At 44.7% G+C, this 23,898-nt stretch overlaps 1 protein-coding gene across 3 annotated transcripts in view; it reads left to right on the top strand.

The window, feature by feature from the left end:
* The window catches only part of LOC115116421 (lysine-specific demethylase 4B-like), a 98,515-nt gene that overhangs the window by 17,917 nt on the left and 56,700 nt on the right, over positions 1–23,898 (top strand). For all 3 annotated transcript variants that reach the window (XM_065009565.1, XM_065009563.1, XM_065009564.1), the window contains exons 6-8: positions 4,717–4,766; positions 7,084–7,187; positions 15,619–15,756. In XM_065009565.1, the coding sequence (XP_064865637.1) occupies positions 4,717–4,766; positions 7,084–7,187; positions 15,619–15,756 (292 nt within the window). The remainder of the gene's footprint in view (positions 1–4,716; positions 4,767–7,083; positions 7,188–15,618; positions 15,757–23,898) is intronic.

The raw sequence follows: 23,898 nt of genomic DNA, 5'->3' as shown, positions 1-23,898 counted from the left end.
TACTAGTCCAACGCTCTAACCACTAGGCTACCCTGCCTCCCCATTTACAGTTTTACCGTTTTACAGCTTTGACTTAAATCTGCCGGAAAATCTAGGGCAAGACATGAAAATGGTTGTCTAGCAATGCTCAACAATCAATTTGACAGAGCTTGAAGAATTTTGAAAATAATGAGTTAATGTTGCACCATCCAGATGTGGAAAGCTCTTAGAGACCCAGAAAGACTCAATGTCATCACTGCCAAAGGTTCTTCTCTACAAAGTATTGACTCAGGGGTGTGAATAATTATGTAAATGAGATTTCTGTATTTAATAATGAATACATTTCTAAAAAAAACTGTTTTCATTTTGTCATTATCATGGGATATTGTGTGTAGATGAAATAATAATTTGAATACATTTTGAATTCAGGAATGAATACTTTCTGAAGGCAATGTATGTGTGTGTTGGAGTGTCAATGTAGTAGTGCTGCAGTCCCTACGGTTATGCAACACTCACTACAGAGTTCCAAACTGCCTCTGAAAGCAACATCAGCACACAAACGGTTTGTCAGGAGCTTCATGGAATGGGTTTTCTTGGACGAGCAGCCGCACACAAGCCTAAGATCACCATGCTGGATGCATGTCGGCTGGATGTGGTGTAAAAGCTGGCCACCGTTGGACTCTGGAGGAGTGGGAAATGTGTTCTCTGGAGTGATGAATCACGCTTCACCATCTGGCAGTCTGACTGACGAATCTGGGTTTGGCAGATGCCAGGAGAATTCTACCTGCCCCAGTGCATAGTGACAACTGTAAAGTTTGGTGGATGAGGAATAATGGTCTGGGGCTGTTTTTTCATGATTCGGGCAAAGCCTCTTAGTTCCAGTGAAGGGAAATCTTAATGCTACAGCCTACAATGACATTCTAGATGATTCTATGCAACTTTGTGGCAACAGTTTGGGGAAGGCCTTTTCCTGTTTCAGCATGACAATGCTCCCGTGCACAAAGCGAGGTCCATACAGAAATGGTTTGTCGAGATCAGTGTGGTAGAACTTGACTGGCCTGCACAGAGCCCTGACCTCAACCCCACTGAACACATTTGGGATGAATTTGAACGCCGACTGCGAGCCAGGCCTACTCGCCCAACGTCAGTGCTAGACCTCACTAATGCTCGTGGCTGAATGGAAGCAAGTGCCCAAAGAAATACTCCAACATCAAGTGGAAAGCCTTCCCAGAAGAATGGAGGCTGTTATAGCAGCAAAGGCAGGACCAAATCCATATTAATGCCCATGATTTTGAAAATGTTCGAGTAGGCGTCCACATACTTTTGATCATGTATATTTGAAGGGGTCTCCACATACTTTTGTATTTATAGTTTTTAAAAATTATATTTCTATTATTTTTTTTTTCATCTTTATTTAACCAGGTAGGCTAGTTGAGAACAAGTTCTCATTTACAACTGCGACCCTTGCCAAGAATAAAGCAAAGCAGTTTGACACAAACAACAACAGAGTTACACATGGGATAAACAAACAAACAATCAATAATACAGTAGAAAACATCTATATACACTGTGTGCAAATGAGGTAAGATAAGGGAGGTAAGGCAATAAATAGGCCATGTTGGCAAAGTCATTACAATATTAATACCAATTAAACACTGGAGAGATTGAGGTGCATAAAAATGTGCAAGTAGAGATACTGGGGTGCAAAGGAGCCAGATAAATAAATAAATACAGTATGGGGATGAGGTAGGTAGATCGATGGGCTATGTACAGGTGCAGTGATCTGTGAGCTGCTCTGACAGCTGGTGCTTAAAGCTAGTGAGGGAGATATGAGTCCAGTTTCAGTGATTTTTTTGCAGTTCGTTCCAGTCATTGGCAGCAGAGAACTGGAAGGAAAGGAGGCCAGAGGAATTGGCTTTGGGGGTGACTAGTGAGATATACCTGCTGGAGCTCGTGCTATAATTATAGTTATTATATGATTTATCATTGGTGACAGTGTTTCCTAGTGACAGTGTTTCCTTTCAGTGCAGTGGGCAGCTGGGAGGAGGTGCTCTTATTCTCCATGGATTTTACAGTGTCCCAGAACTTTTTTGAGTTTGTGCTACAGGATGCAAATTTCAGTTTGAAAAAGCTAGCCTTAGCTTTCCTAACTTCCTGTGTATATTGGTTCCTAACTTCCCTGAAAAGTTGCATATCAAAGGGTTATTCGATGCTAATGCAGTACGCCACAGGATGTTTTTGTGCTGGTCAAGGGCAGTTGGGTCTGGAGTGAACCAAGGACTATATATTTTTTTCTTTAATGGAGCATGCTTATTTAAGATGGTGAGGAAGGCACCTTTAAAGAATAACCTCTACTGATGGGACGAGGTCAATATCATTCCAGGATACCCCGGCCAGGTCGATTAGAAAGGCCTGCTCGCTGAAGTGTTTTAGGGAGCGTTTGACCGTGATGAGGGGTGGTCATTTGACCGTAGACCCATTACGGATGCAGGCAATGATGCAGTGATCGCTGAGATCTTGTTTGAAAGCAGCAGAGGTTTATTTGGAGGGCAGGTTAGTTAGGATGATATCTATGAGGGTGCCCGTGTTTACGGCTTTGGGGTTGCACCTGGTAGGTTCATTGATCATTTGTGTGAGATTGAGGGCATCAAGCTTAGATTGTAGGATGGCCGGGGTGTTAAGCATGTCCCAGTTTAGGTCACCTAGCAGCACAAGCTCTGAACATAGATGGGAGGCAATCAATTCACATATGGTGTCCAGGGCACAGCTGGGGGCAGAAGGTGGTCTATAGCAAGTGGCAACGGTGAGAGACTTGTTTCTGAAAAGGTGGATTTTTAAAAGTAGAAGCTCGAATTGTTTGGGTACAGACCTGGGTAGTAAGACAAGAACTCTGCAGGCTATCTCTGCAGTAGATTGAAACTCCGCCCCCTTTGGCAGTTCTATCTTGGCGGAAAATGTTATAGTTGGGGATGGAAATTTCAGGGGTTTTGATGGCCTTCCTAAGCCAGGATTTAGACACAGCTAAGACATCCGGATTGGCAGTGTGCTAAAGCAGTGAATAAAACAATATTATCTTGCATATTTATATATTTTTTACAATTTACTCTTAAGCTTTGTTGCACAAATAAAGGTCTACACACCACATTTCACGAATAATCTAATGAATTCATAAAATTCATACTTGGTGTAAATGCAAGTCTTTCACAACTATAAGACCCACTAATAATTTAATTATTTTCATCAAAATAGTTGAACCTGGATTTGTTGTTGTTGCAATAATCACTAATCTGGCTTTCAAGTCAGTCTATGTCAAATTTAACCAAAACCATGAACATTACAGATAATTAGACTATCCCTCTGCATATTTGCATATCAAGCCCCGTCTCAAAATACAACACTTCCCCTTTAAAACATAAGGTTTTTACATGACTGGCTTTTCAAAGACAGCTTGAAATGTAGCCTACACGTTTTGTGCTCTTGTAGGAAGCAATAACTCCCCCATTTGCTGACCTATACTTATCTATAACTGGGCTGGTAACTCGCTAACTAGCAAATAACATGTGCAGCTCTGTCCCCTGATCTGAAAAGCATATTCACTGGCGGCTGATTGAAAGACTGCTTGTGGGCTACCCCCACCAATAGAATTCTACTGCGTTGCACTCTGGCTCTGCCTTCATAAAAATCACAGGCTCAATCTGGCAAAGTTAGATTTGTTTTGGTTTGTTGCATTGAGAATGGGCGGATATAATGTTCATTCGATCACAGAAAAAAACATTGATCTACAGTGCATTTGAAAAGTATTCAGACCACTTCTCTTTTTCCACGTTTTGTTACGTTACAGCCTTATTCTAAAACGTATTAAATATAAAATATTTATCAATCTACACACAATACCCTATAATGAAAAAGCAAAAAATGTTTTTCTTTATTTTTACTATTTTCTACATTTTAGAATAATAGAGGACATCAAAACTATGAAATAACACATGGAATCATGTAGTACTACATGACTCTGTGTTTATCGTTTTGTTGTCTTCTATTATTCTACAATGTAGAAAATTGTTACAAAAATAAAGAAAAACCCTGGAATGAGTAGGTGTTCTAAAACTTTTGACTGGTACTGCAATATAACACACACACACAGATTGTAATATTGAGACAAACCTGCAAGTTGACCTTCTGCTTTACCTACAACTAATGATCATGCACTCTCCTCTCCGCCCACCCGATGGCAGTCTAACCCAGCAGCACTCCGTCACCATAGACTCCATAATCTGCCTTTCTATTCTGATCACTTAAACAAGCTTTTGGCCAGAGGGAGGTTGAGGTGCAGATTTTGTACATGGTGTGTTATACAGAGGTCTCTGAGGGGTTAAGCGTTCTCTAAACTGTAGTAAATAATTGTTGTAATAACAAATGCAGTAAAAGCTCTGGCTCTCTAATGCGGACAGAGAGGGAGAGATTTACCTCTTCTCTCTTTCCCTTGTTTTTAGATGATTTCATTTGAAATGGGGAAAGAGCACTACAAAGTCCTCGTCATTTGATTTCTCAAAGATGGTCTGATTTAATTACCTTTTCATGTTTGGGATATTAGCCCAGTTGTGTGTGTGTGTGTGTGTAATGAGGACTTTGACCAGAGTACTAAGCATTTAGGTCCTTAAATGGTAATTTCTCCTTCTCTCTTCTTTAGTCCCCTTCACCCACTTAATTTTCTCCTTTCTCTTTCCCTCCATTCAGGTATGCCATCCCACCTGAGCACGGGAAAAGGCTGGAGAGGCTGGCTCAAGGTAAGACTACTCCAGATCCTCATGCACACTGACCATGTTTTACTATATACCTTCACGGAAAGGTTTCAGTTTTTACTTTACATTCTAGAATGGTATTTTAGTGTTTGGTTTGCTAAATGTGATACGCGACTCCGCCATGTGTAGAGTTAGTTTATTTAGTTTACTCTGCTATCTCTATTTCCATGCTGCTTTTCACACAGACCGAGGCCTGCCCCCTGTCACTCAATGAGCACAGTTTTTGTTGCTCGACCATGAGACAACTTGCATTCAGTCTGCATGGTCAATGCAGCACATGCTAACAATGCTGATTTCCACTTTGCTCTTAATATAAATCCACAAGCGTTCTATAATTATGCTATTAGTTTGTATCTTACTGTCTGCAAACAGCTAGTTTGTCTATTCTAAGCAAGTTGTGGCTAAAATAAACAGTTTTAGCCACTAATTAGCTAATGCTAATAGCTATGTTGGCTATGAGTCAGCACAAACGTAGCTAGCTAATGAAGCCTGATACCAGTGATGGTGTAGACCTAAATCGACGTGTTTGTGCAACAGTGTCTTTTAAATCAAAGAAAAATAGGTGAAGCATGAATATGTTAGCTGCATGTAATAGCTAAGAGAACATTCAATGTAGCCAAAGATTATTGGGTCCCCTAGGAAACTCTGACCAACCCTTTGGTTCCTACCCTGTCACAATAACTCCTGCCTGGCTTTTTCTTTCATTGTCATGTCAAACAACACTGTTCAAAGTGACCACTATCATATACTCATAATACTTATTCTACATCCATGATTCCAACAATTCACCCAAGTTTTTATTTTTAAAATGTTTAAATATAAAATTGCAAGTCATGTTATTGTTGAAAAAAAATAAAGCTTAGATTTTTTTTTGCCATATCGTGCAGCTCTAAGTGGCAGTGTGGAAATGATCTCAAATGAGTGCAGGGAATGCAGAAATTGATTATTTTTGATTGAGGTTTGATTGAACAGTATAAAACGATCAGAATGGAGAAAGCCCTATTTGAAATCGCTTACAAAATCACTTAGGAGAGAGAACTTCATCTCAAACTCAAAGGACAAAATGAAGCTTAAAGTTAATATTGCCCCGGGGAGAGTTTCACACTGCCAGCTGCATTTTAATGGGGATTAATACACGGGCTCCGCCAGCACATTATTCACCTTTATCAGCTCACGCAGCAGCCGCCAGAGAGAGAGCCTCTGAGACCAACAGGCTCTGAAACAATGCAATGAAAATGAAGTTTGAAATGGGCCTCGATTATACTGTCAGTTACATTAAAGTTTAACTGGGCAAACGATCTCCCATTCTTTGAGGCATGGCACAGACGGCTCGTCAGAGGTGTGAGAGAGCGAGAGACAGAGAAACAGATCTCTTTCCCTCTTTTTTTAGTAAGTTGAAGGCCTCAGACACTAATGATTATACGAGAGACGCTGGTTTGTTTTTGAAGAGATGGCTCTGGTCTTTGAGGCTCTGGCCGTGAAATGAATTGTAGTCCTCTGAAGAGGGGAGATGAAGAAAGAGGTGAGGGTTTTTACACATGATTGAGATGAGTTTTTGTTTAGGGGACAGCCACCTCTCGCCCTGAGAAGTCTGTGTAGAAAAGGCGACATAAATGGGCCGTAGAAGTTTTTAAAAAAGACAAAAGAAAGATGAAATGGTATGATGCAGAAAATAACCGCCACTCGCATGATTTCACAAGTTTGAAAAAAGAAAATGTTGTCATGACACAGCTGGCACAAGCTCTCAAGTACTTTGTATGATATCACCATGCGCCATTTGAGGCTGGTCGGCGGAGGTATGTTCCTATGTGTCAACAAAAGTTTCTCACTCTTCAGTTTGGCTTGTTGTGCAGCCTGGTCCGGTGACCCGTTGGCGGTGACCCGGGGTCCGACACGAAGGGAGGGATTGTGGGACCAAGGAAATTATGATAATTAAAGGCTTTCTGGGCGTGCACTGCATGTTGCTCAGAGCGCTGTGACCCCCCCCCACGTTTTCCATCTGACAGAGGGGAGAGGTCTTTACTGATAACCACCCATATCTCCCATTTGGGTGGAGAGCTTAAGCCTGTCCTGCAATGTCTCTGTGTGTAAGAAGCCAGACCTCCCTCCTGTGGCTTATCCACTCCCCGGAAGTGGGGTTATGTAGTCGACATAAGCAGGAAGCCGATGACAAAATTATAGTGTATTGTTGGAGGTTTTAAATGTTACAATTTCCCTTGGGAAACACGTCATATTTCACATGCAGAACACGTTTCGCAATTTAGTAATGTGGTGTTTTTGTGTGTTGTTCCCCCACCTGCAGGTTTCTTCCCAGGCAGTTCCCAGGGCTGTGACGCCTTTCTCCGCCACAAGATGACTCTCATCTCCCCGTCCATACTGAAGAAGTACAGCATCCCCTTCGACAGGGTAGGTCGTAGAACGAGCAATGGAAGGAAGAGCTGAGGTCTGGGGGAGGGGCGCTGAGGTCTGGGGGTGGTGGCTGAGGTCTGGGGGCAGGGGCGCTGAGGTCTGGGAGGTCTGGGGGGTGGCTGAGGTCTGGGGGAGGGGCGCTGAGGTCTGGAAGGTCTGGGGGGGTGGCTGAGGTCTGGGGGAAGGGGGCGCTGAGGTCTGGGAGGTCTGAGGGGGAGGGGTGCTGAGGTCTGGAGGGGAGGGGCGCTGAGGTGTTAAGAAAAATATGTTATTTTTGGGGGTAGATGCAAAAAGTAAGCATCATAGCAGGTGTAAGTTGGACAACAACTAAGAGCATTCAAGCGTGAAGCTCTGTGAACAGTATGACGCAAACTCATGCACAGTGTTTTGTCTTGCTCATCTCAATATCCGAGGCTATTTTTTTTGATGATGTGCTCAGCTTTAATGAAGTTGCGAGACATTACAAGCCAAAAAATTGCGAGATGCAGCATTCCATTGCAAGATACAATTGATTGTCGACAGATAGACCTAGTGCACGGTTCTGACTGCCTGCCTGGTGGCTGCCCTGTCTATACTGATAGATAGGCCTAGTGCACGGTTCTGACTGCCTGCCTGGTGGCTGCCCTGTCTATACTGATAGATAGACCTAGTGCACGGTTCTGACTGTCTGCCTGGTGGCTGCCCTGTCTATACTGATAGATGGACCTAGTGCACGGTTCTGACTGCCTGCCTGGTGGCTGCCCTGTCTATACTGATAGATAGACCTAGTGCACGGTTCTGACTGCCTGCCTGGTGGCTGCCCTGTCTATACTGATAGATAGGCCTAGTGCACGGTTCTGACTGCCTGCCTGGTGGCTGCCCTGTCTATACTGATAGGAGTAGACCTAGTGCACGGTTCTGACTGTCTGCCTGGTGGCTGCCCTGTCTATACTGATAGATGGACCTAGTGCACGGTTCTGACTGCCTGCCTGGTGGCTGCCCTGTCTATACTGATAGATAGACCTAGTGCACGGTTCTGACTGTCTGCCTGGTGGCTGCCCTGTCTATACTGATAGATAGACCTAGTGCACGGTTCTGACTGCCTGCCTGGTGGCTGCCCTGTCTATACTGATAGATGGACCTAGTGCACGGTTCTGACTGTCTGCCTGGTGGCTGCCCTGTCTATACTGATAGATAGACCTAGTGCACGGTTCTGACTGCCTGCCTGGTGGCTGCCCTGTCTATACTGATAGATAGACCTAGTGCACGGTTCTGACTGCCTGCCTGGTGGCTGCCCTGTCTATACTGATAGATAGACCTAGTGCACGGTTCTGACTGCCTGCCTGGTGGCTGCCCTGTCTATACTGATAGATAGACCTAGTGCACGGTTCTGACTGCCTGCCTGGTGGCTGCCCTGTCTATACTGATAGATATACCTAGTGCACGGTTCTGACTGCCTGCCTGGTGGCTGCCCTGTCTATACTGATAGATGGACCTAGTGCACGGTTCTGACTGCCTGCCTGGTGGCTGCCCTGTCTATACTGATAGATAGACCTAGTGCACGGTTCTGACTGCCTGCCTGGTGGCTGCCCTGTCTATACTGATAGATAGACCTAGTGCACGGTTCTGACTGCCTGCCTGGTGGCTGCCCTGTCTATACTGATAGATAGACCTAGTGCACGGTTCTGACTGCCTGCCTGGTGGCTGCCCTGTCTATACTGATAGATAGACCTAGTGCACGGTTCTGACTGTCTGCCTGGTGGCTGCCCTGTCTATACTGATAGATAGGCCTAGTGCACGGTTCTGACTGCCTGCCTGGTGGCTGCCCTGTCTATACTGATAGATAGACCTAGTGCACGGTTCTGACTGCCTGCCTGGTGGCTGCCCTGTCTATACTGATAGATAGGCCTAGTGCACGGTTCTGACTGCCTGCCTGGTGGCTGCCCTGTCTATACTGATAGATAGACCTAGTGCACGGTTCTGACTGTCTGCCTGGTGGCTGCCCTGTCTATACTGATAGATAGGCCTAGTGCACGGTTCTGACTGTCTGCCTGGTGGCTGCCCTGTCTATACTGATAGATGGACCTAGTGCACGGTTCTGACTGTCTGCCTGGTGGCTGCCCTGTCTATACTGATAGATGGACCTAGTGCACGGTTCTGACTGCCTGCCTGGTGGCTGCCCTGTCTATACTGATAGATAGGCCTAGTGCACGGTTCTGACTGTCTGCCTGGTGGCTGCCCTGTCTATACTGATAGATAGACCTAGTGCACGGTTCTGACTGTCTGCCTGGTGGCTGCCCTGTCTATACTGATAGATGGACCTAGTGCACGGTTCTGACTGCCTGCCTGGTGGCTGCCCTGTCTATACTGATAGATAGGCCTAGTGCACGGTTCTGACTGCCTGCCTGGTGGCTGCCCTGTCTATACTGATAGATAGACCTAGTGCACGGTTCTGACTGTCTGCCTGGTGGCTGCCCTGTCTATACTGATAGATAGGCCTAGTGCACGGTTCTGACTGCCTGCCTGGTGGCTGCCCTGTCTATACTGATAGATAGACCTAGTGCACGGTTCTGACTGCCTGCCTGGTGGCTGCCCTGTCTATACTGATAGATAGACCTAGTGCACGGTTCTGACTGTCTGCCTGGTGGCTGCCCTGTCCACGTGCAAGGAGTCGATCAATCAATTATTTAGTAGTCGACTCCACCCACCATGTCATAATATTTAACAGTTGGAAAGATGTCAGGGAAAGGCAGGCGACCGCAGCGAAGTCCTGCATGGCAATACTTTGAGAAGTTAAATGAGAATGGGAATTAAATGGGAATTCATATGGAATATAATGAATTTGTCTTAGAGTTTTAAAGAAAAAAACAACAAATGGCAGTTTAAACGTTAAGAACAATTGTCAATTTGTCATCCCTACTCAGAATAGAAGTGCTGATCTAGGATCAGGTGGCGATCAGCACCCCCAGTGTTCATTTCATCAACAATAACTGACAACAAAATATTAGTCAACAACCCATTTTTCCTGACCCAAATGAATGACAATAACGACACGAGATGTCCTGAATAAAGAAAAAAACAATGACTAACAAATTAGTTTTCATTTTCAACAAATGTAATGATGAGAATTCCATGTGATATTGATGAACATCAAATTTAACATGAAGCTTTTTCTCAAATGTTTTATCCAATCATAAGCATGCATGCCTTTGCAGAATATTTCATTGGCGGGATTAACGTCTTTCGGGTGTGCTGTCTGATTGTCGCCGATCTTTTCATTTTTGCCATGGAAAAAATATCACTATTTTATAATATCACAGCCCTATCCTCCATCCTAAGGTTGTGATGGGGAGAAAATCACTTCATGTCTAAATTGTTTAACATGTAGCCTATATGGTAAATCATATAGGTATTTTAGTCATAAATACTCTATTAAATCTAAAATGGATGCCAAAATGAACACTGCAGCACCCTACTCTGAGACGCTTGACACATACAGCCCTAGGGCTCTGAAGTTTTAATAGCAACACTGTTCCATGAGGGATTATATATATATGGAAATAAAGGAAGTAACAGCATCCATCTAATTGATGTCATACATGCACATTTAACCAATAACAGACCTCTAACACTTCTCATTTTAACCATCTATGTTTGACGGATATTTCCGTTAATGCAATTCAACTCATTTGTCATCACATTACCACTTAAGCCTGTTAACGGCTCTCAGAAAGGAGCCACTTCACCACCAACGGCAGTTTTCGTAATAACCCTTCTGAATGGAACCCTTTGCTGAAGCACAATTGAAGTACTTCAACCTGTGAAAGGATTTGTGTGCTTCCTAAATGGAACACTATTCCCTATAAAGTGCACTACTTTTGACCAGGGCTCATAGGGGACACACCCTTGTGACTCTAGCACCGACCGCTGATAGAAATGAATGGGGTGAATGAAAGCCTGCCTTCACTGACTGAAGTGGAGGCTAATGACACTTTTAGATGATGGAGTCTGGGTCAGTAGACATGCTGACGTTGTTGTGGGTGTGGCTGCTCTCCAACCAACCTCTGGGACTGATGACAGCATGACGGGGGAGGAGTGAATGGAGGGAAGAATGATGACGTGAACACTCCAAAAGTGTGCATGAACATGCAGGCCTGCACACGGGCAGACACTCATCACTCACGGGCAGACACGCATCACTCACGGGCAGACACGCAGCACTCACGGGCAGACACGCAGCACTCACGGGCAGACACGCAGCACTCACGGGCAGACACGCAGCACTCACGGGCAGACACGCACACGGACACACAGCACACAGTTTTGCAAGGTTGATAATGAGATTAATGGCGACTTTACTTAAAGATCATAGCTTCACTTCACAGTAAATTATGATTAGGATTGAGTCTTAGTTACATTACCATTTCCGTGATAGAAAATTAATCATCATCTACATTTTTTCTGTGTGTAATAATTGAAGGAGGTAGAAACTGTCATGGTGTGAAATAAATTGAAGATTTCAAACAAGAAATAATGTGTAAGTCTCTCTTATACGGGCATACAAAGTTCTCCTCTGTCTGCAGAGTTGTCGTGTTTCTCTTTTTCCTTTTTGTCATGTTCCTTCGGGGTGTCGTTATCTGATGCACACTGAGAGCTTCTCCCTTGATTTGAGTGTAAAAAATAACACAGGCTTTATTGCAGCTATGAGATCAGCAAAAACAGGCTTTGATATCTACTCTGTCTTACCACCTCTCTTCTTCTGTCGTGCTGTCTGCCTGTCTCCCACCGTTCCACTTCCTTTAGTCTCCCACCGCTCCACTTCCTTTAGTCTCCGCTCCACTTCCTTTAGTCTCCGTCGCTCCACTTCCTTTAGTCTCTCCACTTCCTTTAGTCTCCCGTCGCTCCACTTCCTTTAGTCTCCCGTCTCTCCACTTCCTTTAGCCTCCCGCCGCTCCACTTCCTTTAGTCTCTCCACTTCCGTTCGTCTCCCGTCGCTCCACTTCCTTTAGTCTCCCGTCGCTCCACTTCCTTTAGTCGCTCCACTTCCTTTAGTCTCCCGCCTCTCCACTTCCTTTAGCCTCCCGCCTCTCCACTTCCTTTAGCCTCCTGCCGCTCCACTTCCTTTAGTCGCTCCACTTCCTTTAGTCTCCCGCCGCTCCACTTCCTTTAGTCTCCCGCCTCTCCACTTCCTTTAGTCTCCCGCCTCCTCACTTCCTTTAGTCTCCCGTCTCTCCACTTCCTTTAGCCTCCCGCCTCTCCACTTCCTTTAGCCTCCCGCCTCTCCACTTCCTTTAGCCTCCCGCCTCTCCACTTCCTTTAGCCTCCCGCCTCTCCACTTCCTTTAGTCGCTCCACTTCCTTTAGTCTCCCGTCGCTCCACTTCCTTTAGTCTCTCCACTTCCGTTCGTCTCCCGTCGCTCCACTTCCTTTAGTCTCCCGTCTCTCCACTTCCTTTAGCCTCCCGCCGCTCCACTTCCTTTAGTCTCTCCACTTCCGTTCGTCTCCCGTCGCTCCACTTCCTTTAGTCTCCCGTCGCTCCACTTCCTTTAGTCGCTCCACTTCCTTTAGTCTCCCGCCTCTCCACTTCCTTTAGCCTCCAGTCGCTCCACTTCCTTTAGTCGCTCCACTTCCTTTAGTCTCCCGCCTCTCCACTTCCTTTAGCCTCCCGCCTCTCCACTTCCTTTAGCCTCCCGCCTCTCCACTTCCTTTAGCCTCCCGCCGCTCCACTTCCTTTAGCCTCCCGCCGCTCCACTTCCTTTAGCCTCCCGCCGCTCCACTTCCTTTAGCCTCCCGCCGCTCCACTTCCTTTAGTCTCCCGTCTCTCCACTTCCTTTAGTCTCTCCACTTCCTTTAGTCTCCCGTCTCTCCACTTCCTTTAGTCTCTCCACTTCCTTTAGTCTCCCGTCTCTCCACTTCCTTTGGCCTCCCGCCGCTCCACTTCCTTTAGCCTCCCGCCGCGCCACTTCCTTTAGCCTCCCGCCGCTCCACTTCCTTTAGCCTCCCGCCGCTCCACTTCCTTTAGCCTCCCGCCGCTCCACTTCCTTTAGCCTCCCGTCGCTCCACTTCCTTTAGCCTCCCGTCGCTCCACTTCCTTTAGCCTCCCGCCGCTCCACTTCCTTTAGTCTCCACTTCCTTTAGCCTCCCGTCGCTCCACTTCCTTTAGCCTCCCGCCGCTCCACTTCCTTTAGCCTCCACTTCCTTTAGCCTCCACTTCCTTTAGCCTCCCGCCGCTCCACTTCCTTTAGCCTCCCGTCGCTCCACTTCCTTTAGCCTCCCGTCGCTCCACTTCCTTTAGCCTCCCGCCTCTCCACTTCCTTTAGCCTCCCGCCTCTCCACTTCCTTTAGCCTCCCGTCGCTCCACTTCCTTTAGCCTCCCGCCGCTCCACTTCCTTTAGCCTCCACTTCCTTTAGCCTCCCGTCGCTCCACTTCCTTTAGCCTCCCGCCGCTCCACTTCCTTTAGCCTCCCGCCGCTCCACTTCCTTTAGCCTCCCGCCTCCGCTCCACTTCCTTTAGCCTCCCGCCTCTCCACTTCCTTTAGCCTCTTTTTAGCCTCCCGCTCCACTTCCTTAGCCTCCCGCTCTCCACTTTTTAGCCTCCCGCCGCTCCACTTCCTTTAGCCTCCCGTCGCTCCACTTCCTTTAGCCTCCGTCGCTCCACTTCCTTAGCCTCCCGCCGCTCCACTTCCTTTAGCCTCCCGCCGCTCCACTTCCTTTAGCCTCCCGCCGCTCCACTTCCTTTAGCCTCCCCTCCCGCCTCCCGCTCCACTTCCTTTAGCCTCCCGCCGCTCCACTTCCTTTAGCCTCCCGCCGCTCCACTTCCTTTAGCCTCCCGCCTCTCCACTTCCTTTAGCCTCCCGTCGCTCCACTTCCTTTAGCCTCCCGTCGCTCCACTTCCTTTAGCCTCCCGCCGCTCCACTTCCTTTAGCCTCCCGCCGCTCCACTTCCTTTAGCCTCCCGCCGCTCCACTTCCTTTAGCCTCCCGCCGCTCCACTTCCTTTAGTCTCCCGTCTTCCTTTCGTCTCCCGTCTCTCCACTTCCTTTAGCCTCCCGCCTCTCCACTTCCTTTAGCCTCCCGCCTCTCCACTTCCTTTAGCCTCCCGCCTCTCCACTTCCTTTAGCCTCCCGTCGCTCCACTTCCTTTAGCCTCCCGTCGCTCCACTTCCTTTAGCCTTCCGTCGCTCCACTTCCTTTAGTCTTGAGTTTGTGCCTCACTCCTCTCTATCATGAGAAGTACTCCTACCTAGTTTATATTTAAAGCTAAATGAATCTGTGTTCCTCATTTTATTTTATTATTTTTATTTAACTAGTTAAGAACAAATTCTTATTTTCAATGACAGCCTAGGAACAGTGGGTTACCTGCCTTGTTCAGGGGCAGAAGGACAGATTTTTACCTTGTCAGCTCGGGGATTGGATCTAGCAACCTTTCGGTTACTGGCCCAACGCTCTAACCACTAGGCTACCTGTGACTTGATGAAGAGGGTCTTCAGATCAAGGGCCCAAAACGTACAGCATATTTGAAGTTCAGCTGTAGAAATCTAGTGACTTAATAATTCTGTCAGGGATTGCCAATGAACCTCGCGTAATAGTAGTAGACATTTTAATGTTAGGGCAGCCACAGAAAACTAGGAGTGTCAGAATAAAAACCGCCAAATAATTTGTCAGGCTTCATTTCCAAGAGATGCAGACAATTCCGGTGAACTGTCTTCACCCTCCCGAGCTCTCAGTAAATGATGGCCCTAGTTCTGCCTTGGAACGAAATGCAATCAAATTAAAATCTTAATTTGCACGGACTGGCTAATTTCTTGTGCCATGCTTGCTGGCTCGTCTAATTACGCATGTATCGCCGGGACTGGTTCTCTAGGAGAAGTAGCCACCAGGCAGCTCAAGTGAGGGAAAGCTGGATGGAAGGAAGGAAGGGTGAGTTAAAAAAAAAGCAAATCACCCTTCCCATCAGTGCTTAATGATTGTGGGTATTAAGAGAAAGCATCTGTTTTTGTTCCCATGGCTGGGTTTCAGGGGTTGCGAAGACCCTGTTTTTGCCAAATCCTTCCATCCGAGGCAGAGTTTCATTGCCTTAAATGTAAATTACTTCATCATTTTGGCATAGTTTTGCTCATCTCTGCCCATCAAAAGCCGGTTTAATAACAAAAATGTTTGCTTATGCAATATAGATACAACATTTTATGAGGTTTGCATACTGCTTGTACTGCACTGGTTCTGTTGACCATTAATGCTCAGTCAGTTAATGTACCTTTTAATGTTGTTTGACTTAACTTTTTATGCAACTGTTTACTGTATTCAGGGTCAGTCATCCAAACCCGAGGCAGAATTTTTAAATATTGATCAGTGTGCAAGTAACATGTAGATTATATGACTGCATCCTGTTGATTTGATACTCTGTCACAACATCACAGAGGAGCATTTAACCTTTGAACTCTTGCTATCTCCAGATCACTCAGGAAGAAGGCGAGTTTATGGTCACCTTTCCTTATGGCTATCACGCCGGATTCAACCACGGCTTCAACTGCGCCGAGTCCACCAACTTTGCCACCCTGCGTTGGATTGACTACGGCAAGATGGCAACACAGGTGGGTCAATGCACAATAAACCATATGGAAACCCCAGTGCCTCCTACCAACACACAGCACTATAGCGAAGATTAAACCTAGAGGTGTGTGGTCATCTACCACACATGCTACCCATATCCTCTTACACAACCATGCAATTCATTCTTTGAATACCAGTTCCACAGTCTAGTGCTTACACAAACTGTTTTAGGCCTGGAGCAAGAGGTCATTGGGGCGCAGTGTTTGTGTGTTAACCTGTGTCTTTCTAAGCTGTCTCACATCGCCTGTTTCTCCCTCATCTGTGTTCCGCTTCATTTTCCTTTCATGTCTTTATCTCCTCTCCCGGAGGGCAAACTGATGTGAATAGTTTTTGGACCAGGCCTTTTACCTGTAAGGGACACACAAAAAAAACACACATGCGCGCACACAGACACACACACACACATGCGCACACACACACAGACACATGCGCGCACACACACACAGACACACACACACACACCCTGTCTCTGCTTGGCCTCATGTCAGATTTATGAGGTTGTGAGTTCAGCGTGCTGCTCTCAGGGCCACTGGAAGTCCCTCTCTATTTCCCACAGTCTTTGATGCATGTAAAGGAAAACGTCACCCAAAAACTATTTAGTCCATTGTTGACATAATCCCAAAAATGTTTTGCCTGTTAACTTGATTGCTTTCAAGATATGGAACTTTCAAAATACAGAAATACTGCTGGTATGATGGTGTTTTTCATTTAACCCGCCCGCCCCCTGCCCCTCTCAGTTCTGAACACAATCCACTGGCCAGGGAGCTCCCCCTCAAGAGATCGATCTGAATCTCAGAGATTCATTGGTTGGTTTTGCCGCTTGCCCTCCATTTTGTGTCAGCACAATGACAGGCGGCTCCTGAAAGTGCCAGAGCAATGAGAAATAAAGAAAGAACAGCTTGGGCACCTCTCTCTTTCTGTCGTTCTCTCTTTCTGCCATGCCCTGTTCACTTCCTCTTGATGCCACAGGGAAAGATGGTCCTTTGAGCTGGAAATGTCACTCAAGCTCAAGAGGTTCTATTTGCTGACACGTCTGTCTGCTGACACCTACTAAATACGGCTGTGGTCTCCTTGTTTTCAGTTGTTTCCCTGCAGTCTCTTACATGCTGACCACACCCTTCGCGTCGCGTGTGCAATGCTCGCGCTCACCAACGAGCGTCTGCGTTGTCAAGCGCTATAATAGAAGTCAGTTCTATTTGTGACGCTGAACACAGTGCATGTCCTGCCTCTCCCATCTCCTCATTGGTTTATTGAAGCAGATACCCATGTGCCATCTCCTCATTGGTTATACCCACGTGGGTGATTGAAAGATGAACAGAGGTCGGTCGGTTGTGGTAATACACCTTATTATGAAAGTTCCATGCCAATCAGCATATAAAGCCCAAAGAGGGAAAAGGCCTGGAAGGAGGAGAGATGACTAGAATTGATTCGGTTGACAGTTTTATGTGTGGATTAATTGGTGGAGTAGAGGACCTTGTGCATTTCAGGTAAAATAACAACTCAATAGGACAAATTAGCTAGCAACTGCAAGCAAGCTAGCTAAATTGCCCATAAATGTTTAATGCTTTTCAACCTGTGAAATACTTTCAAGTATTTTTACTTAAGTTTTTTTTTTTTACTTAAGTTGTTTTTTTGAGTATCTGTACTTTACAATTTTATATTTTTGACACCTTTTACTTCACTACATTCCTAAAGAAAATGGTACTTTTTACTCCATACATTTTACCTGACACCCAAAATACTTACACTTTGAATGCTTAGCAGAACAGGAAAATGGTCTAATTCCCACACTTATCAAGAGAACATCCCTGGTCATCGCTACTGCTTCTGATCTGACGGACTCACTAAATACAGTGGCAAGAAAAAGTATGTGAACCCTTTGGAATTACCTGTATTGCTGCATAAATTGGTTATAAAATTTGATCTGATCTTCATCTAAGTCACAATAATAGACAAACACAGTCTGCTTAAACTAATAACACACAAACAATTATACGTTTTCATGTCTTTATTGAACACACCGTGTAAACCTTCACAGTGCAGGGTGGGAAAAGTATGTGAACCCTTGGATTTAATATCTGGTTGACCCTCCTTTGGCAGCAATAACCTCAACCAAACATTTTCTGTCGTTGAGGATCAGACCTGCAGGAGGAATTTTGGACCATTCCTCTTTACAAAACTGTTTCAGTTCAGCAATATTCTTAGGATGTCTGGTGTGAACCACTCTCCAAGTCATGCCACAGCATTTTAAATCGAGTTGAGGTCGGGACTCTGACTGGGCCACTCCAGAAGGTGTATTTTCTTCTGTTGAAACCATTCTATTGTTGATTTATTTCTGTGTTTTGGGTCGTTGTCCTGTTGCATCACCCAACTTCTGTTGAGCTTCAATTGGTGGACAGATGTCTTGATAAATGTCTTTATAAACTTGGGAATTCATCTTCCCCCGTCGATAATGGCAAGCTGTCCAGGCCCTGAGGCAGCTAAGCCGCTCCAAACCGTGATGCTCCCTTCCCCATACTTTACAGTTGGGATGAGGTTTTGATGTTGGTGTGCTGTGCCTTTTTTTCTCCACACACTGTTGTGTGTTCATTCCAAACAACTCTACTTTAGTTTCATCTGTCCACATAATATTTTGCCAGTAGCGCTGTGGAACATCCAGATGCTCTTTTGTGAACTTTAGATGTGCAGCAATGTTTTTTTTTTGGACAGCAGTGGCTTAATCCGTGGTGTCCTCACATGTTGGCATGCTCCAGAGATTTCTGTAATTCTTTAGCTGACACTAGGATTCTTCTTAACCTCATTGAGAATTCTGCTCTGTGCTCTTGCAGTCATCTTTGCAGGATGGCCACTCATAGGTAGAGTAGCAACAGTGCTGAACTTTCTCCATTTATAGACATTTTGTCTACATCAAGGCTTTTACAGATACTTTTGTAACCCTTTCCAGCTTTATGCAAGTCAACGATTCTTAATCTTGTGTCTTCTGAGATCTCTTTTGTTCGAGGCATGGTTCACGTCAGGCAATGCTTCTTGTGAATAGCAAACTCATTGTGTGAGTTTTTTTAAAGGGCAGGACAGCTCTAACCAACATCTCCAATCTCGTCTCAATGATTGTACTCCAGGTTAGCTGACTCCTGACTCCAATTAGCTTTTGGAGAAGTCATTAGCCTCGGGGGTTCACATACTTTTTTCCAACCTACACTGTGAATGTTTAAATGATGTATTCAATATAGACAAGAAAAATACAATAATGTGTGTGTTATTAGTTTAAGCAGACTGTGTTTGTCTGTTGTTGTGACTTAGATGAAGATCAGATCTAATTTTATGACCACATTTTTTTGCAGAAATCCAGATAATTCCAAAGGGTTCATCATTGTTTGCAGAAATCCAGATAATTCCAAAGGGTTCATCATTGTTTGCAGAAATCCAGATAATTCCAAAGGGTTCATCATTGTTTGCAGAGATCCAGATAATTCCAAAGGGTTCATCATTGTTTGCAGAAATCCAGATAATTCCAAAGGGTTCATCATTGTTTGCAGAAATCCAGATAATTCCAAAGGGTTCATCATTGTTTTCTTGCCACTGTACATGCTGCATTTGTAAAGGATGTCAAAGTGTCAGAGAGCGCCCCTGGCTATCTGTAAAAAAGACAATTAGGTCTAGTTTGAAATGAAATGATTTATACTTTTACTTTTGAAACTTTTAAGTATATTTCAAACTAAATACTTTTACTCAAGTAGAATTTTAATAGGTGACTTTCACTTTTACTTGAGTAATTTTCTATTAAGGTATTTTTACTTAAGTATGACAATTGGGTACTTTTTCAACCACTGGTAGTAGTAGTACAATGTAGTAGTAGTAGTACAATGTAGTAGTAGTAGTACAATGTAGTAGTAGTAGTACAATGTAGTAGTAGTAGTACAATGTAGTAGTAGTAGTAGTACTACAATGTAGTAGTAGTAGTACAATGTAGTAGTAGTACAATGTTGTAGTACAATGTAGTAGTAGTACAATGTTGTAGTAGTTGTACAACTATGCTCTAGTAATAGTTGTACAATACTGTAATAGTAGCAGTAGTATGCTGTAGTAGTAGCAGTAGTACAATGCTGCTGTATTAGTATCAGTGGTAGTACAATGCTGCTGTATTAGTATCAGTGGTAGTACAATGCTGCTCTAGTAGTATCAGTGGTAGTACAATGCTGCTCTAGTAGTATCAGTGGTAGTACAATGCTGCTCTAGTAGTATCAGTGGTAGTACAATGCTGCTCTAGTAGTATCAGTGGTAGTACAATGCTGCTCTAGTAGTATCAGTGGTAGTACAATGCTGCTCTAGTAGTATCAGTGGTAGTACAATGCTGCTCTAGTAGTATCAGTGGTAGTACAATGCTGCTCTAGTAGTATTAGTATCAGTGGTAGTACAATGCTGCTCTAGTAGTATTAGTATCAGTGGTTGTACAATGCTGCTCTAGTAGTATTAGTAGCGGTTGTACAATGCTGCTCTAGTAGTATTAGTAGCGGTAGTACAATGCTGCTCTAGTAGTATTAGTAGCGGTAGTACAATGCTGCTCTAGTAGTATTAGTAGCGGTAGTACAATGCTGCTCTAGTAGTATTAGTAGCGGTAGTACAATGCTGCTCTAGTAGTATTAGTAGCGGTAGTACAATGCTGCTCTAGTAGTATTAGTAGCGGTAGTACAATGCTGCTCTAGTAGTATTAGTAGCGGTAGTACAATGCTGCTCTAGTAGTATTAGTAGCGGTAGTACAATGCTGCTCTAGTAGTATTAGTAGCGGTAGTACAATGCTGCTCTAGTAGTATTAGTAGCGGTAGTACAATGCTGCTCTAGTAGTATTAGTAGCGGTAGTACAATGCTGCTCTAGTAGTATTAGTAGCGGTAGTACAATCCTGCTCTAGTAGTATTAGTAGCGGTAGTACAATCCTGCTCTAGTAGTATCAGTAGTAGTACAATGCTGCTGTAGTAGTAGTACAACAATGCTATGAAGTGTAATGTGCCTAACTGCTTTTCATCATATCTGAACATTGTTCCACTCTTACCTCCCTGACTAGCACACAGGAATATGTCATCTAGATAGGTCATTGTTTCTCAACTCCACTCCTTGAGTGAACACATTTGTATTGTAGCCTTGGACAATCTGATTCAACTTGTCAACTTATCATCAAGCCCTTGATGAGTTGAATTGTATATGTTTGTCTGGGGCTACAACAAAAATGTGTGTTATTGGAGAAACTCGAAGACCGGAGTTGAGAAACACTGATCTAGGCTATACTTCAGGTGAGAAAGTACATTACAGTTCACAGTTCAGTATGGGCCAAAACATTGGGTGTTGTGAGAGAATTTTCATCACACTGAATAGAAGATTCCATTCCATCTGGCTGTTGGTGACTCAGAACTGGACACACAACACCACACAGCCGCAGACCCAATTCTCTGCCCTTTCATCTATCAAAGTGAATTGCAGATGATTAACTCGCCGAGTAGTGATATTTGTTTGTGTATGCTTGTTTGTTTGGGTTAGAGCTGATGGGCTTTGATGAGGAGTTCTGAAGATGATGAAGGCTACGGTATTATTATTGTGTGTGTGCATTCCACGAGTGTGTGGGCGCTACAGGCAATTTTCCCTCATGCACAGCTCCCCCCGGGATTGCCTCGCAGAATAAATATCAGCCCATGCAGAGAAGCACGAGATTGAACGTTCTAGAGATTTCCCCTTTAGTTAACACTATCAACGTTTCCTTTTACTGTGAGACTTATGATCGAATCAACGCAATTAGCCGCTTTCAATGCAACCTACCGAAACAAAATGAACTATGCAAGAGTTTTTTTTTTAGGCAGAACGCATCGGAGTAGGATTCTATTGCGTTGACAGGCACCACTCAGGCCTGTACTCTACACAGAGCTTCGGTAGGCCAATTAAAACAATAATGCCTGAGGGGGTATGATGTATGGCCAATATGCTAAGGGATGTTTTTACGCAAGGCAGAGTGCCTGGATACAGCCCTTAGCCGTGGTATATTGGCCAGATACCACAACCCCCCGAGGAGCCTTATTGCTATTATAAACTAGTTACCAACGTAATTAGAGCAGTAAAAAATAAATGTTTTTTTCATACCCGTGGTATACGGTCTGATATACCACGGCTGTCATCCAATAAGCATTCAGGGCTCAAACCACCCAGTTTATAATCACTAATAAACCATTGCTATATATGGATCTGTGCCATTCACTTTAAACTGGACTGTGTTTACAGCATGAGTGGTCGTGAGTAGATGCGCTTGTTTTTGAGATCAAAGCGAGAGCTGCATGTAGCGACGTGTGTACATTTGTTCATATCCTTTGATAGTTAGTGAATTATTAGCCCAGTTATAGATCATTAATAGTCAGCAAAAGGGGAGTGATTGCTTTCTACAAGAGCACAACATGTGTGCATTTCTAGACATCTTTTAAAAGCCAGTAGAGTTTTGTTTTGTCTTAAAGGGGCAGTGTTTTATTTTGAGACCGACTTGAATAAGCTAAATAGCCAATAGGCAGAGGGTAGCATAATTTGTCTGATTCTTTGTAGTAATGAGATTAATAATGCATTTTATTTGGGAAAATGGTTTCTTCCATCAAACATGTTCATTCACCTTGTCTGAAGGACAAGTGGATTAACAGGTTAATGTCAAGTCCTGCATGTTATTCTCACGGAATGGAGGCCTACATTGAACACCACACATTGGCTGTTACTGTAGGCTGAATGATAGAACAGCTATTTCCATGTTAAAATGTTATGGGATTTTCTCCTTTGTTTTTCATGGTAGGCCTACATTATGATCAAATAGCCACCCGTAGGCTAATTGACCACTGTTAGTTTTAACTTAAAGCGGGTACAGCCTCAGTGTTTACAGTAAATGTGCGCCGGAAGTTCCACAGAATTTTCAAAACGTTCAAGTTTGCGCTCAGTAGACCTGAAATTTTGCTCAGTGATGAAAACATTTTGAGGGAACATTGGCTACAGACTTAGAGTAGGCTTTAAACAAATAGTATTGTCAATTCACTTCTCATTGTGCGGTAATAACGGCACTGATATGTTCATGTATGGTGGCTGTGGCCCTCACTGGAAATGAGCTTATGATAGCAGGGATAGAAATGACTAGCCAACCACTAAAACCCCTTATTGCAGATGCCTGTCCTAGCCAACCACTAAAACCCCTTATTGCAGATGCCTGTCCTAGCCAACCACTAAAACCCCTTATTGCAGATGCCTGTCCTAGCCAACCGCTAAAGCCCCTTATTGCAGATGCCTGTCCTAGCCAACCACTAAAGCCCTTATTGCAGATGCCTGTCCTAGCCAACCACTAAAACCCTTATTGCAGATGCCTGTCCTAGCCAACCACTAAAACCCCTTATTGCAGATGCCTGTCCTAGCCAACCACTAAAGCCCCTTATTGCAGATGCCTGTCCTAGCCAACCACTAAAGCCCCTTATTGCAGATGCCTGTCCTAGCCAACCACTAAAGCCCCTTATTGCAGATGCCTGTCCTAGCCAACCACTAAAGCCCCTTATTGCAGATGCCTGTCCTAGCCAACCACTAAAGCCCCTTATTGCAGATGCCTGTCCTAAAGCCCCAAACCACTAGCCAACCAAAACCCCTTATTGCAGATGCCTGTCCTAGCCAACCACTAAAGCCCCTTATTGCAGATGCCTGTCCTAGCCAACCACTAAAGCCCCTTATTGCAGATGCCTGTCCTAGCCAACCACTAAAGCCCCTTATTGCAGATGCCTGTCCTAGCCAACCACTAAAGCCCCTTATTGCAGATGCCTGTCCTAGCCAACCACTAAAACCCCTTATTGCAGATGCCTGTCCTAGCCAACCACTAAAACCCCTTATTGCAGATGCCTGTCCTAGCCAACCACTAAAGCCCCTTATTGCAGATGCCTGTCCTAGCCAACCACTAAAACCCCTTATTGCAGATGCCTGTCCTAGCCAACCACTAAAGCCCCTTATTGCAGATGCCTGTCCTAGCCAACCACTAAAGCCAACCCCTTATTGCAGATGCCTGTCCTAGCCAACCACTAAAGCCCCTTATTGCAGATGCCTGTCCTAGCCAACCACTAAAGCCCCTTATTGC

Source organism: Oncorhynchus nerka, linkage group LG25 (genome assembly GCF_034236695.1).
Source record: "Oncorhynchus nerka isolate Pitt River linkage group LG25, Oner_Uvic_2.0, whole genome shotgun sequence".
In the NCBI taxonomy this organism is placed as follows: Eukaryota; Metazoa; Chordata; class Actinopteri; order Salmoniformes; family Salmonidae; genus Oncorhynchus; species Oncorhynchus nerka.
Note: the sequence above shows the minus strand (reverse complement) of the source record. Positions and strands in the feature narration are given on the sequence as shown.